This window comes from Schistocerca serialis, chromosome 1 (genome assembly GCF_023864345.2).
Source record: "Schistocerca serialis cubense isolate TAMUIC-IGC-003099 chromosome 1, iqSchSeri2.2, whole genome shotgun sequence".
NCBI lineage: Eukaryota > Metazoa > Arthropoda > Insecta > Orthoptera > Acrididae > Schistocerca > Schistocerca serialis.
Genome location: NC_064638.1, coordinates 1,107,021,739 through 1,107,040,479, shown reverse-complemented (window position 1 = coordinate 1,107,040,479; position 18,741 = coordinate 1,107,021,739). Strand labels below are relative to the sequence as shown.

General features: G+C 42.5%; 1 protein-coding gene across 1 annotated transcript; it reads left to right on the top strand.

Moving 5' to 3' along the window:
- Window positions 1-368: 368 nt before the first annotated feature.
- LOC126459277 (uncharacterized) lies at window positions 369-14,698 on the top strand. Its single transcript, XM_050095850.1, has 4 exons — window positions 369-443; window positions 7,988-8,089; window positions 9,827-10,004; window positions 14,619-14,698. The coding sequence occupies exons 1-4, from the start codon at window positions 380-382 to the stop codon at window positions 14,632-14,634; spliced, it is 360 nt and encodes a 119-aa protein (XP_049951807.1). The 5' UTR covers window positions 369-379; the 3' UTR covers window positions 14,635-14,698.
- The last annotated feature ends 4,043 nt before the right edge of the window (window positions 14,699-18,741 follow it).

Genomic DNA, 18,741 nt, shown 5'->3' with positions numbered 1-18,741 from the left:
GAGTGCGTCACAAGAGCCATATAGAGAGAGATGGGAAAAACAACGAAATCCAAATTGCACGGTATATATCAGATGATTATCAGCATAGATCAGTTCAAAATTTATTTGTAAAATCGTCAGAAAAAGTAAGCGATATTAAGTTTACCAAGGTCACGATACGGAGAACAACTACGTTGTACCTAAATTGCATCTCGTATGCAAGAGAGGGCATGTCAAGGCCACGAACTGGCAGACATCAACCCATCATCATAGAAGCACGTGATGTTAACAAGAGGCTGCTCCGGAAAATGCCTTTGGCAACAACCAGCAGGGGAGGCTGCACCGTATAAAAAGTCCGTCCAGGGACGCGGGAGAACGCAGTTGTCTAGTGACCAGCGCGATGAACAGGTACCTGTGGATTGGTCTCACCGCAGCGCTTTTCGTCCTGTTGGTTGTCCACACAGGTAAGTATCTACTGGGGCGCACTGCATCCGTCTTGAGTCCAATTAACAACAACGTGATTAGATGGAGTTGTCATTGAGCGCACGTACGAGTACTATCAGAGACGAAAAAACCAACTCAGATAATATATGCTGAGAAATGAGAATGGAAGTAGATTTGTTGAAGGACCCATTCCAGTTTTCGCCTTGAGACTTTTGTGTAATTCTCGACAGTGTTACACCAGAATGCCTTGGCGTGCATATCAATCCCACTTCTCCAGAACGCGATTCCGTTGTGTTTATCATTGCACCACTTTGATCGGTTTGTTGAATTAACAATCTAACCGGTCACTTGAAGTTTATTGGAGCAGTGACTTTAAATTTTGTATTGTTGAAAATAGTTTATAGACCGAAACTCAATTTGCTACTATGTCAAAATGAACATCCCCTTAAAAGTAGAATATCACACAAAAGGTGTGTGTTTTGTGAAGGTTCTAGAGCGTCATGATCTGACCTGGGTTACTGCAGCAGTCGCGTGACCTAACAGAGAGCTGAGTGGTCTTCATCCGTTGCTGGCATTGGGAAACGGGCAGTACTATGGCCTGTGACTGAATAGAAGGGCGATAAACAGAGTAGCGTAGCTTCTTGCAGGATGTGGCGGCGTGAGAGATAGGCCCTGAGACTACTGGAGTCGTATACGTTCATATCGCTAGGTTTGACTTACCACTCTCGAAATAAAACGGAACAAGACACTAACAGTATTCATAAAAGTAATGTTAATTGCTTTGATAGGGGTTGGGGTTGGATTATTTGGGGGAGGAGACCAGACAGCGAGGTCATCGGTCTCATCGGATTAGGGAAGGGTGGGGAAGGAAGTCGGCCGTACCCTATCAGAGGAACCATCCTGGAATTTGCCTGGAGCGATTTAGGGAAATCACGGAAAACCTAAATCAGTATGGCCGGAGCCGGGATTGAAGTGTCGTCTTCCCGAATGCGAGTCCAATGTGATAACCACTGCGCTACTTCGCTCGCTCATTGGATAAGGATTAAAAGTTTGAAAAAAGAGGTAGGTGAACAAACCATATGCTTAGAAGAATCCTGCGCCGAGACGGATCGGATTCCAAACCTTTGTTGTCACTAGAGCTTTGCGGTGTGCTTGTTTTCGCCGGCTGTACAGTGTTGTCGAACATAGAACAAAAGTGATTTTGCCCCAAGACGGAAAACCTGTGGCGTGGACTAGGGAGACAGCGTTGTCAGGTCAAGCAGAAATACTGCAAATTGTCGGTATTACTAATATCTGACACTGTCTTCGCATTTTGGAGAGTGACGGTTCAAACCCCCGTCAGATCAGATTTATGGTTTACGTGATTTCCCTAAACCGTTTAAGGCAAATACCAGGATGGTTTCTTTGAAAGGGAACAGCAAATTTTCTTCCTTCTCCTACCCTAACCGTGCTAACACTAATGTTCTTTCCTTCCGTTGTTGATACACCAAAGTTTTACATTACTTTTTAAAGCAAAGGAAGACATGGTAGTACCACGAACCAAATTTACTGTAACAACGATCTGAAATTTATATACAGACCTACACGTGCACTTAAAACGCTATAAAATGACTGTGAATGTAAAGGTGCCCCAGCGGTAGAGCTTTAATCTCCACTGAGTTCAAACAGCGTTTTGTGTTCTTTTGTTTCTTTTAGTCAGTTAATTTAGTGTTCCATTTATCACATTATTAATTCTGTCGATCTTCTGTAGAACTATCAAGTTTACATCTCCATCTATAGTCCCTAGCCACCTTACGGGCGGTGGCGGAAGATGCTTTGTGTAAGAATGCCGTTTCCCCCTTTTCCTGTTCCAGTCGCGTACGATTCGCGGAAAGGACGATAGCTTGTAAGCCTCCGTGTGAGGTCGAATCTCTCAAATTTTATCTTCGTGGTCCTCTGGAGAGATGTATGTAAGAGGAAGCAAAATATTGGTTGCGTTTTCTAGAAATGTACGTTTTCGGTACTATAACAGTAGACCATAACGTGACGCAGGAACGCCGCTCCGCTAGAATTGACTGGGCATCTCTGTGACGCGTTCGCTCTTACTAAATGAACTTGTAGCGAAATGTACCGCTCTTCTTTGGATCTTCTGTGTCTCTCCAGTCAGTCCTATCTGGTGAGGGTTCAATAGTGACGAGCAGCATTCTAGTATTGGTCGAACGAGTGTTCGTAAGCTACTTAATTTGTTGATGGACCACCTTACCTGAGGATTTTTCCAATGAATCCGAGTCTGCCACTTACCTTACTCTCGATTATTCTTATGTGGTCGTTCCCACTTCGCTCGGTACGGAGTCTCCTACGTGTTTTATGCAACTGACTGCTTCCAGGAATTGTTCTGCAGTAGTATAATCATACAGTAAAGGATCTTTCGCTTTGTGTATTTGCAATATATTACACTTGTTTATGCTGAGGAACAGCTGCCACTCCCTGAACCAAGCGTTGATTCTCTGCAGGCCTTCCTGCATTTCGCAACAATTTTCTAGCGTCGAGGCTACATTGTATACAATAGCATCATCCACGAAAAGCCTCATTGAAACTTCGACGTTATCTATTAAGTCAACTATACACGGTGGTCCATTGATCGTGACCGGGCCAAATATCTCACGAAATAAGCGCCAAACGAAAAACTACAAAGCACGAAACTTGTCTAGCTTGAAGGGCGAAACCAGATGGCGCTATGGTTGGCCCGCTAGATGGCGCTGCCATATGTCAAACGGATATCAACTGCGGTTTTTTTAAAAGAGGAACCTCCATTTTTATTACATATTCGTGTAGTACGTAAAGAAATATGAATGTTTTAGTTGGACCACTTGTTTTGCTTTGTGATACATGGCGCTGTAATAGTCACAAACATATGGCTAACAATTTTAGACTAAAAGTTGGTAACAGGTAGGTTTTTTTTAAATTAAAGTACAGAACGTACGTACGTTTGAACATTTTATTTACGTTGTTCCAGTGTGATACGTGTACCTTTGTGAACTTATCATTTCTGAGAACGCATGCTGTTACAGCGTGATTACCTGTAAATACCACATTAATGCAATAAATGCTCAAAATGATATCCAACAATCCTAAATGCATTTGGCAATACGTGTAACGACAGTCCTCTCAATAGCGAGTAGTTCGCCTTCCGTAATGTTCGCACATGCATTGACAATGCGCTGACGCATGTTGTCAGGCGTTGTCGATGGATCACGATAGTAAACATCCTACAACTTTCCCCGCAGAAAGAAATCCGGAGACGTCAGATCCGGTGAACGTGCGGGCCATGTTATGGTGCTTCGACGACCAATCCACTTGTCATGAAATATGCTATTCAATACCGCTTCAACCGCACTCGAGCTATATGCCGGACATCCATCATGTTGGAAGTACATCGCCATACTGTCATGCAGTGAAACATAGCACCATTTAGATTGCCATCTTTAAAATGGGGGCCAATTATCCTTCCTCCCATAATGCCGCAACATACATTAACCCGCCAAGGCCTCTGAAATTCCACTTGTCGCAGCATCGTGGATTTTCCGCTGCCCAATAGTGAATATTATGGCGGTTTACGTTACCGCTGTTGGTGAATGACGCTTCGTCGCTAAATAGAACGCGTGCAACAAATCTGTTGTTGTTCCGTAATTTCTCTTGTGCCCAGTGGCAGAACTGTACACGACGTTCAAAGTCGTCGCCATGCGATTCCTGGTGCATACAAATATGGTCGTGGTTGACGTTTCACATGTGACTGAACACTTTCTGTTTACTTAAATCCCGTTACTATCCGGCGAACGGTCCGGACACTTGGATGATGTCGTCCAGGATGCCGAGCAGCATGCATAGCATACGCCCGTTGGGCATTGTGATCACAATAGCCATAAATCAACAAGATATCGACCTTCTCCGCAATTGGTAAACGGTCCATTTTAACACGAGTGATGTATCACGAAGCAAATACCGTCCGCACTGGCGGAATGTTACGTGATACCACGTACTTATACGCTTGTGACTATTACAGCGCCATCTATTACAAAGCGAAAAAAGTGGTCCAACTAAAACATTCATATTTCTTTACGTACTACACGAAAATGTAATAAAATGGGGGTTCCTACTTAAAAAAACGCGATTGGTATCCGTTTGACCTATGGCAGCGCCATCTAGCGGGCCAACCACAGCGCCATCTAGTTTCCCCCTTCAAGCTATACGAGTTTCGTTCTTATATATATATATATATATATATATATATATATATATATATATATATATATATATATATATATATATATATATAGTGAAATTTAGTGGTCCTATAACATTCCCACGGCGCAAGCCCAAAGTTTCTTTTACGTCTGAAGACGTCTTTCCGTTCAGTTTCTGTTTTCTAGAAACAGTGTCTGGTATTCCATACGCTCGTATTTTTTCCGTTGTCCGCAATGGGGATCTGTTTACTGGCTACCTTAGCATTATGTGTTTCTGTTTACGGCTACATGCTAAACTCTCACAAATAACTAATGAGCAGAGTGCATGAAATTTCGAGAAAATTAACATATTAGCCAGTGTCGCTACTCATGCCGCAAGTGAAACAAACTGAAATGTAGGAGTACAGTGAAATTTTTGTGTTCTGTTCTCCATATTTCACTCCTCTTTTAATTTAAAGATTTTTGAAATAGACATCACAAACGTAAAGAACTATTTGAAATGAGATTTAAAATTTGATTTGATACTATAAGAAATTTTATTTTATTGAGGGGTTATTGACAGCTTAGGTTATGACTAACGAAAGAACTTTTTTCTTATAGTATTGTAGCTGTTGACGTTAATATTCTTGTTCAACTGTGACCCCTTGATGAGGCACCTCCTCCCCCCCCCCTCCCCAAGATATTTGATGAATGACCATCACATATAATTATCACTCTTCACTTTTGAGATACGAATACATTATTTATAAGTTAATGTGCTACCATGAATCCACTTTAGTGAAGATTTATGGGAGAGCACCCCTGGTATTTTATGTGTCGTAAAGTGAAGCTGTCTGTAAAGTTGTCCTTGTGGCAGGACATCAGTCTGAATAAGCAGGCTGTTACGGCGTAAATGTCACGCCTCTGTGAGCTAACTAGTCCAGTTCAGCTGATTGTAGTTACATAGTGAATAAGACTGAAATCTTATCCACTCACCGAATGAGAGCCATCTCTCAGATATGATGCTTAAAACATGAAGAGAAGGGAACTGGTGTTTTTGTGATGAAAACGGAAACTTGTTGCCGTGTATCAACACAGTTACCGGGTCACCTCATTTCAGATGATTCTGAACTTTTAAACACAGTACACAATATCACGGAAATCTGTTAGGATGCGTATTCCTTTACGGACAACCTGTTAAGGGCAAGCGGCTATCATCAAGACAAGGGTTAGCATTGCGTCAGAATAAAGGACGGTTCTTTGGCGTCTAATACGTAATTATTATCAGCTGCAGCTGCCTTTGATAATAATTATATTCAGGGTGTTTCAGTCTTTGCATCGAACGCAAAGGGGTGTAAATCATGTCGCAGGCAACAACTTTCGTTAGAAACAAAATTTTTCCCAGATACGCTATGCGTTGTTTGGGATTCACCGGCCGCAGGACGAGATTTCACCGGACTGGCAGGTTCTACTAACTAAATGTGCTGGGTACTACCTATTCCAGTAAAATGCTAGAGTGATTTTCAAGAAGAAAAGCTTAAGAATGAGTATCTCTGATCCGACGAAGATATTTTAGAAGCGAATCAGATACTCCAGTTTTCCTCGGGCAACCACCTTTCACGCGGAGCAGGTGACTGGATTCTAGACAACATACATTGCGTACATATGCTGCAATGTGCCTGAGATCTGTCACCTCTCTCCCTTGCATTTTTTATTTTATTTTATTTTTTTTTTTTTTTGAGTCGGTCTTCTGACAGGTTTGATGCGGCCATGCGGCCAGCCACGAATTCTTCTCTTGTGCCAACCTCTACTGAGGAAAGTAAAGTCATCAGCGAATCTTGATTTTGATATCCTTTCACCTTGAATTTTGATTCCACTCTTGAACCTCTCTTTTCTTTCTGTGATTGCTTCTTCGATGTACAGATTGAACAGCAGGAGAGAAAGACTACGTTCCTATCTTAAAGCCTTTTGAATCCTAGTACTTCGTGCCCTATTGGCTCTTGTGCGTACTATGCATTACCCGTCTTCCCCTATAGCTTACCCATATTTTTTCAGAATTTCAATCTGGCACCTTTTGACACAGTCGAACGCTTTTTGTAGGTCGACAAATCCTATAAACGTGTTTTGGTTTTACTTTACTTTTACTTGCACGAAGGTTGCCCAGAAAGTAATGCACTGCATTTTTTTTCTCACCCGAAAACAGTGCTACGAATGCGAAACGTTACATATGTGTTATATGGAGTCTCCAAAGTGAGAGCGCCACGTTTCCGTCACTTCCGAGAGATAGCGTAGCTGTTGGACAGTTTCAAAATGGAGTCTGTAGGTGATGTATGTTACAAGCAACGAGCCGTCATTGACTTTCTCATTGCAGAGAAAGAAACTGTGGGGAATACTCAGAAACGCTTGTGCAAAGTCTATGGAGCATCTGATGTCGACAGAAGTACAGTTAGTCGCTGGGCACGGAGGGTGAGGTCACCAGAAGGCGGTTCGGCGGAGCTCCACGATTTGCAGCGGTCGGGGAGACCATCCACGGCTGTCACACCAGACATGTTGCAGCAAGCTTCCACTTGTTTGGGCCATTGAAGGATGCCATTCGTGGAAGACGTTTCGAGGACGTTGAGGAGATGACCCATACAGTGAAACACTCGCTCCACCATCAGTACAAGGACTGGTACCGGCAGGGCATACACACCCTTGTTTTGAGCTGGAGGAAGGCCATAGAACGGGATGGAGATAACGAGGAAAAATAGAGTGTGTAGATAAAACACCATTCTGTCGTGTGTGTAATTCTCATTATGTTCGATAAGGAATTGTTGAAGAAAAAATGCGGTGCTTACTTTCTGGGCAACCCTTGTATTATCAACCACTACGTCGAAATTGCCGCTCTGGTGCCTTTACCTTTCCAAAACCCAAATTAATCGTCGTCTAACACATTCTCAGTTTTCTTTTTCATTCTTCTGTGTATTATTCTTGGATGTACGAGCTATTAAGCTGGTTGTGCGGTAACTCTCTCACTTATCAGGGACATAACTAATACCAAAGAACGCCTAGAGTCGCCAGTAAGCATCCGTGAACATTTTTTATCTAATAAAAATTGTTCCTCATGATATCACTCCTAGTCGTTTGAAACACCAAGTCTTTGACGCTAAGTAACCTTGTTTTAACCTGATTTAATGTTTATCTGTGACTTAAAGATAATTTCTTGACCAAAACTCGTTTTCCATATACAAATACACATATATACATTACAGCAGCTTATTGTGATTTCCAAGGTGCCATTATGTAAATACATCGATGCTTTGCGGCGCTGATAATAGAAAATATTCGGGTACCATTTTAAAAATGGATGATTGTTGTTCCAGGCGCTGCCCCGACGGAAGTCCATGAAGACGCAGTGGCTTCGCAGGATGAAACTTCAGCGGACATTGAGTCACCCATTGGGAAACCTTCTATAGCTGTTGGAGGTCAGTTGGTGTAAGCTTGCGTGGCACACAGCTGGATTTTCCTGCTGCTTGTAAACGCATCCAGTATAGCTCTCAGTCAAAGATTACAAAACTATTTATCTGAAGTAACACACAGCCATTTCACATATTATTGTAGTGAGTAAAATAGACATCGAAAAAATACAAAGAAGATTAATTATTGATTCTTAGTGGTGGTATCATTAGAGGTGATTAATTGTTGTGGTCTGTTTCATCTACCTCAAGCCTTGTTCTCTTCACCTGCACCAGTCTTGGTTAATAACCTTATACATAACACCTTCTATTATTTCTCACGGTATCAAATTAATTCTGTCACTGAATTTTTCACATCAGTCTTTATTTTCTTACTAATGCAAGTTTCTACCTGTTCTGTGCAGCACGTTTTCTTACCCCATTTCTTTCTGTTCTCTCGTTCTTTAATACCAACCCGTTTAGCAATATTTCAAGTGATTTAAACTATCCAGACTTTGATAGATGTATTCGCCTTGCATTTCCATATACACTGTCCAGTTACATTAGTGTGACTATCTATCCCAAAGACTGAATAACCTCTGGAAACCGCCGCACTGCAACGAGACGTGTAGGAAAGGACTCAGTGAGGTTCTGGAAGGTACCGACAGGCATGTGGAGACATTTCGACTCCAGGGCTGCGCCCAACTGAATTAAATTTCTCGGCTGACGATCCACGAAGCGACGAGCCCGATCGAGGTGGTCCCACGGATACTTGACAGGGTTTAATTCCGGCGAGTTTGGTGACCAAGGGAGTAGGTTAAACTCGTCCTGGTGCTTATCGAACCACGCACATACACTGTAAGCTGTGCAACACATTGTATTGTCGTGCTGGAAGATGCCATCGTGCTCAGGAAGAAAACATTGCAGGTAGGGTTTGAAAAGGTCCACAAGGCTAGCTGCACACTGTTGTTGTTGACCCATTGTGCCTTCCAGATTGATGAGATCACCCTCGGAACGCCATGAAAACTTTCCCCAGACCATAACGCTCCCCCATTCGGCCCAGACGTTTTATGCCGTACGCGACAACGGCCATCTGTCCGAAGGAGCATAAAACGCGATTCATCAGAGAAGACCACCTTCGCCATTTAGTGGACGTGCAGTTGTGGTACTGGCGTGGTGATGATCAGCAGTCAGCGTCAGTCAATGAACTAGGAGCCTGTTGAGGAGGCCCATACACAGTGGCGGCCGCTGAACAGTCGTTGAGTAGGCACTGGTGCCAGCCCATCGGTCCATTTGGTAGGTCACGTGTTCAACATCTGCACCACTACTCGCCCGAGTAGATCTCTGCACCCATCGTCCCTCCTCTCACCTACTGCCCATGGTGAACCATATCTGTCTTGGCCCCGGTTTTGGATAGCACCATTTTGCCATGCGCTGTGTACTTTAACCATGCCGACTCAAAATTAGCCGTTGCAGAAACTTTTCCACCATTGCTCCTAAAGCTAATGACCATGTCCTTCTAGATGTAAAACAAATCCCTCGGTTTCCGCATTACGACAACGACTGCACTGTTTTCCGAGTCCCCCTGACACACTATAGATAAACGACACTACATGTGCTGACACGTGCCGTCTGTGAGTGGTTATTACAGCACGTTGAGGTCGAGCATAGGCGGTTGTCTCATTAATGTGTTGCATAACAATGTCAGTATCTTTTTGACTAATCCTATGTCAAAGCTGATAGCAGCCACGCTTCGTGCTTCTACAGACATAGCCGCGCTTCGCGTGAGACGCAGCAAAAAGGGTGGCGGCTACGGCTGTAGCACCTGCGGCTACGTACCGATCCGGACTGGTGGCTGTGGAACCGGCAGATGTGGCGGGGGCGGGGGCGGAGGCTACAGCAACGCCCAGTCAAGCTCCACCGGCTCTGCGTCTTCCGGAACATAGTAAGTATCAATGGCACACAGTCTACTAGTGTTATGCGTGCTGACCCTGGATCAACAGTATACTGAAACTTTCTGGCAGATTAAAACTGTGTGACGGACCGAGACTCGAACTCGGAACCTTTCTTCCACGAGTGATAGTTCTGCAATGTTCGCAGAAGAGCTTCTGTGAAGTTTGGAAAGTAGGAGACGAGGTACTGGCAGAACTGAAGCCGTGAGGACGGGTTGTGAGTCGAGCTTTGGTAGCTCAGATGGCGCCGGCACGGTAGCTCAGCGTGTTCGGTCAGATAGCTGGTTGGCATCTGTAATAAAAAACTGAGTGGAATGATCAACAAACGAACTTTAATGGATGTCATGTGACGTCCGCAACGACCAAACACAACGATCAGCAATAAAAAGCATAAAATAAAAAAGATGGTAGAGCACTTGCCCGCGAAAGGCAAAGGTCCTGAGTTCGAGTCTCGGTCCGGCACGCAATTTTAATCTGCCAGAAAGCTTCACATCAACTCACACTCCACTGCAGAGTGAAAATCTCATTCTGGCAATAGTGTGTTATTTACATCTGTACTACACTGACGAGCGTTGGAATTAATGCTAGGCAACGCAATTTAGGAAAAATACACAGAGGTGACAATAGAGATATACGCGTAGTGGCTGTAGAAACACGTACATGAGGTGTCAAAGGCAGTGCATTGGTGGAGCTGACACTTTTACTCAGGTGATTTACGTGAAAACGTTTCGGCGTGATTATGGCCGTACTACGGGATTTAACAGACTTGGAACACGGAACGGTAGTTGGAACTAGACGCATGGGACATTTCCTGTCGGAAATCATTAGGGAATTCAATATTCCGATATTCACGGTGTCAAGAGTGTGCCGAGAGTACCTCTCACCACGGACAACGCAGTGGCCGACGGGCTTCATTTAACGACCGAGAGCAGCGACGTTTCAGTAGATCTGTCAGTGCTAACAGACAAGCAATGCTGAATGAAATAAACGAAGAAATCAATGTGGGACATAAAACGAATGTATCCGTTAAGACAGTGGTGGTGAAATTTGGCGTCAATGAGTTACGGCAGCGGACGACCGACGCGAGTGTCTTTGCTAACAGCATGACATCGCTTCTGATTCGAAGACGTGGACTCAAGCTGCCAACAAGCCACTATTGTTCAAGCTGTTGGTGGCGCCACATTGGTGTGGTATATGTTTACATGGAATGATCTGGGTCCTCTGGTCCAATTGAACCGATCGTCGATTGGGAATTGCTATGTTCGGCTACTTGGAGACCATTTTCAGCCCTTCATGGTTCACATGTTCCCAAACAACGATGGAATTTTTATGAATGACAATCCGCCATGTCAGAAAATTCTGGACAACTCGAACGAATGATATGGTCACCCAAAATCGCCCGACATGAATACCGTCGAACATTTATGAGGCATAATCGGGAGGTCAGTTCGTCCACACTGTGCTGCACCGGCAACCATTTGACAACATTTCTGCAGGGGAGTCGGAGCTATTTGTTGAGTCCATACCACTTGTAGTTGTTGTACTACGCCGGGAAAAAGGAGGTCAGACGCGAAATTAGCAGGTATCCCATAACTTTTGTCACCTGATTGTAGAGCTGTCTTGTTTGACTGTGATTCACTTTTCTCTGTGTAATAATTGGACGCCATGAAGCAAGCATTAGATTCGAATTAAAATTCAGTCGACATAAGCTGCAGTGCTACAAAGAAATGTAGAGTACAGCAAAAAAGATTTTTTTCCCAACCAGCCACGATTTCCTCTGCACTGCCAGTGGCTTTATCACAGACTAGAAGTTACATCCAGTGTTCTCAATTTTTTGTTGTGTAAATACAAATCTCTGCTTTCACCAGAAATTTTTGCCCTCCACGGCTCCCTCTTGTACCGCTGAAGTCGTTGCAGGCGTCTCAATACGTGGCTTGTTTTTGTATCTACCTTGACCTCTTCTCGTATGGTTAATTGGCTTCTCCGGCGATAGCAAGGATATTCTACCACTAAGTAATAACTATCAAATCATGAAGCGGATGCCTGTCTCCGTTTACGATGACTAACATGGACTGAATGTCCTGTAAGATACACATTGTAAGCTTACTCGTTCGTTAGTTAGGTTGCAAGACCATGTAGCCATACATAATAGGTACACATTAACCAGTATCTGGTTTCACTGTTATTTGTGTAGAATGATATGCACACTAACGACAAATATTACTGCAGTTACAGAAGAAAACTTCAACCTCATTTACAAAGTAGGATAATTTTCATACATTTGTAATAAAATTTACTGTATGCATGCCATAAACTGTGTACGTCCATTTCATACTCTTTCTTGCTGGTTTAGTTGGCCACACTCTTGAAGGCAATCCTTTTCGGTTGTGCTCTTTCCTGACGCACATTTCTAACGGCATTTTTCTTATGCCTTTCAACACAAAAGTTTTTTAATATGATATACAGTGCAATCATAATTAAAGCTCCAGTTTCAGAAGACTGTAAAAAACGAATCACTGCTCAGAATGACGCCAAACTTTGAACGGAATAGCCCGCCGGAGTGGCCGAGCGTTTCTAGGCGCTATAGTCTGGAACCACGCGACCACTACGGTCGCAGGTTCGAATCCTGCTTCGGGCATGGATGTGTGTGATGTCCTTAGGTTAATTAGGTTTAAGTAGTTCTAAGTTCTAGGGGACTTATGACCTCAGCAGTTGAGTCCCATAGTGCTCAGAGCAATTTTTTTTGAACGGAATATCATAAAAGAAGGGGGAAAGATTACGCAAAAAAATAACGAAAATTTTTCCACTAAGTGGCACTCTAAGCGGAAGAATGTGTAAAATAAAAGATGCAGGGTACACCGTTGTTCCTCAGTTTGCGTCTGAGATTTGCGCCTGAGACGCTCGTCATTTCTGTTTCAATGCAGGATCCCGCACTGCTGGTCACAATCTTTTGCGAGAACGGTGACTGTATGCCGGTAGCTCTGCAAAAGTTTCGGACACTGAGTGGTAAAATAAAAAAAAAAAAAAAAAAAAAAAAAAAAAAAAAAAAAAAAAAACGTTACTCCGATGTCTACCAAGGGTCTGGAGAAGTTGATTGCAAAATTCGAAATGACGGTTCCTTTGGAAGCGAACCGTGACAGAGGGAAAGAAACAATAGATTAGACATCAGTAGAGGATGTGACCACAGGAATGCAGAAGGGTTCGAACAGTTATATGCAGAACTTCAGTGCACAGGGGACTGGCAGAATTTTGAACAAGACTGTGAGCACGGTGCTTAAAATTCTACGAAACATCTTGGATTGCTATCCACACAAAATTAACTACGTTCAGAAACTGCTTCATGCCGATCTACCAGAGAGACAAACCTTTGCTCTAGAATTTCTCGCTCGCTTGGAAGTGAAAAACGAATAGCCATTGAACTTTTTATAAACCGAAGGAGCCTATTTCCATCTTCAAGGACATGCCAGTACCTCTATAGAAATGTAGAATATGGGCAATGAAAAATCCGCTCCCACATCATCCGGCACCCGTTCATTCTGCAAAAGTAACTGTGTGCTGCGGACTGACGCCATTGATTATCGAAGGGCCGTATGTTTTCGATGAGATAGAACTGTGTGTCCTGTTACCCATACCGCAACTGATAAACGCTATGAGAGTCTTTAGCGTACAAACGTTATTCCAAGCCCTCAACAGCGCAGATGTATGGGTAGGATCATTTTTAAGCAAGATGCGCTCGTTCACCTATTGCACAGCCAGTGAAGCAGTTGCTTCAGGGACAATCTGGAAATTTCATTTCCCTACAGCACGGCCGTCCAAATCACCTGATCTTAACCAGTGTGACTTTTGGCTGTGTGGTTATCCAAAAAATACTGTGTTCAGAACTCCGACTACAAACGCAGCTGAACTGCAGGCAAAGCACTGCCCTACGCATTCTGAACGTGATCCCTGAGACACTCCCACCTGTTGTGGAACACGCTGTTTCTCGATTTCGGCTTACAGCAGAAAACGGTGGACAGCATTTTGAACATGTCTTGCGCCAGTCTCAAGACAGTTAAAACCCATTTCATTCCTGCGCTTTCTGCGGTTCTTGGCCTGAGGACGCCTAAAAACCGATCCAATGTGGTATCACCTTGCCTTGGTGGATGTTCTTACCAAACTAACAGTGCCGCAAGAGTTCAATGCCAAACTTGTGCGCTCATGCACATTGCACAGCACTGTGGGATTAACAAATGTGCACTTCACATCATAGTCGTCGTATTGCGATTTAGTTGTCATTTGTCGGCGAGCAAAATTATTTCATGACGCTTACAGCGTCATCTGATGAGAAAATTTTCGTTAATCGTTATTTTGTTGCCAAAGCATTTCCCTATTCTTCGATAATAATCTGTTCAATTTTGACGTCATCCCAGGCTGCAGTTATTTTTTACAGCATTTTGAAACTGGAGCTAGCTATAATTTGACTGTACACTGTCATAAAACGTATAAGATGTGTCAATTCACAGATTTGGAAACAACTAAGGAAACCACATAATTTTTCAAGAATTTACACTTTTGAACGATTCTTAAAATTTCTACTAGTGACTAATGTCTTACTTCGTTTGTTTCAGTGGCCGCAAGAAGTGAATGCAACCGTTCTACCATTTTTATACATTGTACTACAAGAGCTAAATAAAATGATGGAAAAGTACATCGTGTTATACTCATATTTTCCTTGTGAAATAGATATATTCGTCGTTATACGGGAATAAATAAGGTTATATTTACTTCCAGAATTTGAGAATTTGTGGTAAGGTCTTATGGGACCAAACTGCTGAAGTCATCGGTCCCTAAGCTTACACATTACTTAATCTAACTTAAACTAACTTACGCTAAGGACAACACACACACACACACACACACACACACACACACACACACACGCCCGAGGGAGGTCTCGAATCTCCGACGGGGGCAGCCGCGGGGACCGTGGTAAGGCGCCTCAGACCGCACGGCTATCCCACGCGGCTTGCTTCTAGAGGGATGAAGTTAAACTAAGACTTGAAACTTACCTGGATGAGGCGACTGGATAGCGTTCTCTTTTAAAGTCGAAAAATTCGAATTTCAATCCTGTCTGACGGAATTTTAACCTTACATTCACATGTTTCTTCACGTGTGAGTTCTGAGCCACGATGAATTTATTAAACGATACTGCTATGAACTGCTCCTCCTCGGAAGAAATGATTTTGCGTAAGAATAACAGTATTTATTACCAACAAGATATGCACTTGTGCCACAAGTAGTTTATTCAGTGAAGACCTAATGAGTCGTCACAGTACAATGGATAAACGTTTATAGGCACGATATCGTCTGTCGCGCAACCTATCCGAGATGAGCAGGAATCTGCGAGTGAGCCACACGGATTTTCTATAGCTTCACAAAGTCTCTCAGAAGAGATTGCATTAATTGAGTGTTGAATAACAATTTAAAAACAATGTGAGTGTGCCCAGTCCAAAAATATTTTCTAATGTTGCTTGCTTGACGACCAATAATGTTATTTCTCTAGGTTTCTGTATCAAACTTGAATTCTCAGCGGACCTGTTGCTGGGACACTAATGAACTTAAAATACATTTGGAGGTTTTGTTTCGTAATAAGGTGGCAGTTACGGTGTTCAGTTGAGGTGCATTAATCCTGGGAATCCAATAAAGCGGTGATACTTACAATGTTTTTAAGTTTAGCACTTTGACCGCAATAAGCCTTTGGTGGACAAGTAAGAAATTTTATTTTACTTACTGAAATCAAGCATAGGGATCTGGATGATTAGCAATGTCAGTGAAGCTGGTTGACTTAGTTCCAATTATCGTCTAGCCTAGAGCAGGCACTGTCAGTTGCGATACTGAATTTTTAATGACGATTTCTTTATTATCAAACGGTTTCTGTGTTAGATGATTCACTGATTAACTAAAATGTAGATGTGGTCCCTGCTGGACGAGTAGTACCAGTACCAACGAAACCTCCCGAAACTACAATGTTTACCATAAATATAAAGTTGGAGATATAGATTTCTTTGAACATCTTCCAATTAAAAACTGTTCCCATTCTTGGAGCAATGTCAAGGGCATCTCATTGTTTTAATTTCACTGACATACCCAACAGAGGCGCAATCTGTATCATTTACAATACTTAACCTATCCCAAAACTCCGTTCTTTTTGTATGCCAAATATATTTCCCTCTTAACTTCAGCTATGGTGGATCATTTCCACGGAGAAACACCTAATCTGTAACACAAAGCACCGCAGTGAGCAGCCTATTCCGTCTACCTTACTCCTCCTTTCACTTTTTTACTACTGGAGTTAATTTTATTCGGCTTGTGGTTTTATTTATTTAGATATGATTATATATGTGTAGTAGCAAATAAATTGGTACATGGTAACTAGTAACTTTGCTTTACGATATTAAAGTTTGGATTTGCAATGTTCAGACTGATATAAAACTGAAACTGAGAGCTGATGGCAGTACACAAAATTATTTGTAAAAAGTTGCTATGGTTTTGATTCAATGTTATTACACTGTCTCTACTTGGCAATTATTTCTTCATAAAAGCAAGTAACTTTGAGTAATGTTGAGTAAATATTTCACTTTGGCTGTATGAGTCACACTAGCACACGTATGTTAAGTTCCGACATGGAGTGGGAGAGGGAATAAACACCTTTATCACAAATGTGGCACACCGTGGATCAAATTATTGCTTTTACACATATGCTCTGGATAATCATGTAGGAAACATTCACTTGCTACTGTAACGTAATCAAGAAAGAAAGAAAACTGTATCTGAACTCACTACCTTGCATCGTATTCAGAAAAGTCAGTAATGAAATTCAAATGATCGTCACAGCACTGAATGTTGATTACGTTATGCAGTGAATTTCTGAATACTGTTAATTAGAACAGGCGCGCGGCTAGCCCGCGTTCTCTTAATCTCAGGAAAAAAATGTAAAATATTGCTTTAGATTCACAGAGCAGACCTTTCCACAAAATGTGAAAATGATAAAGTCATAACACAGTTTTCGTTATATTTTTGTGATCGTATAGAACATGTCGCACAGTACCTTTCAAATCAAACTGAGAAATGCACTGAATAATATGATGTAGTCTGCCGGCACTGCTGGAAGCTGTAAGAAAATGTTAAATATTATTATGTTACCTCGCTTTACCGGTGAGACGACTGCGATGCCTGAAATAAATATTTTTTTGAATGTGCCGCGTCTGCGGCCGTTGCCCTCGCAGATTGGTACAGCGGCTTCTGCTAAATTAAATACTGAAAATGGTTAAATTATATGCGGGACGAATGGCTGGCAACTTTACAAATTATTTTAAAAACATATTTGCTCGAACTCTATATATTCAAACAAAAATGCATTAATTTTACACACCTTTTTACAACTCGCCTAATGGTGGATCTCAAGCTTCATGAACAAAAGACCCACGGCTAGCATATACGTTTGTTTAACACGCGAGTGTTACTCGTAACGAACTCCAAAGAGAACAAAGAGATTATTACAATGCTTTTTACTGTTTATACATGTACTGAATTGTCCATTTTATCTGAGGCACAGACCATAATCACTAATTCATTTAACAAAATTTTCAAAGATAATAATATGTCGAGGATTCAAAGTTAAAAAATGCATAAAACGTCAAACAATTATGAATGTTCTACACACACACATAATATATTCGTGAAATGTTTACACAGTCTTGCTTTATTGCTTCACTTGGTCATGTTTATTCGTGTTTAAATTATTTCTCTTTCGCCGTGTGCGTGGCTCTATATCGATACATGTTAACTGGTCTTACACACACGGAAAACATTCTGTCACACGCTTTTTATGACGCTTGGCCGGGAGACGCTGCAAGCCGTAGACCACAAATGTGCAGTATATTTGAATGCGTGGTGTCATTTCCATCAAAAGCAGAAATAGCGAACGGGAGTATAATGGACAGAGACTGGGGATAGGTGGCGCTCGGTGGGAAGTATGGATCGGTTGTGAGGCGTACCAAGATAGTCTACGCAGTTGTAAGGCTGTATCGCAGATGATGTAGTGGTTACCACATTTGCATCGTAAGCGAGAAACTCCGGGTTAGAATTCCAGTCCAGTATACAATACCGCTCGTCGCCGCTGATTCCGGTTAATGTCCGACTGCAGCTGACAGCAGTGATCCTCCTTCAATTTACACATAGTAAATTAAAATAAACACACAATATTGTGCACTATCTGTATTGTAAGGCGTCGGACAGTTTGGTTGATCGATAACTGAGTTAGTCTGACTGCAGGCGCGAAAAACCATGTGCCAAATACTGTATTCAAACAATTACCTGTACCCAGACACGCTTTGCTCCGGCTCGGCCTCCTTAGATGGAAAGCACAGACAATAGAAAGCACATATTTCTAATATAAGTACTTATACAACCGTTCGCTCGAGGAAAGATCCGTACCCAAAGACTGGAAAGCTACACAGGTCACACCAGTATTCAAGAAAGGTAATAGGAGCAATCCACTAAATTACATGCCCATTCGTTAACGTCGATTTTAGAACATACACTCCTGGAAATGGAAAAAAGAACACATTGACACCGGTGTGTCAGACCCACCATACTTGCTCCGGACACTGCGAGAGGGCTGTACAAGCAATGATCACACGCACGGCACAGCGGACACACCAGGAACCGCTGTGTTGGCCGTCGCATGGC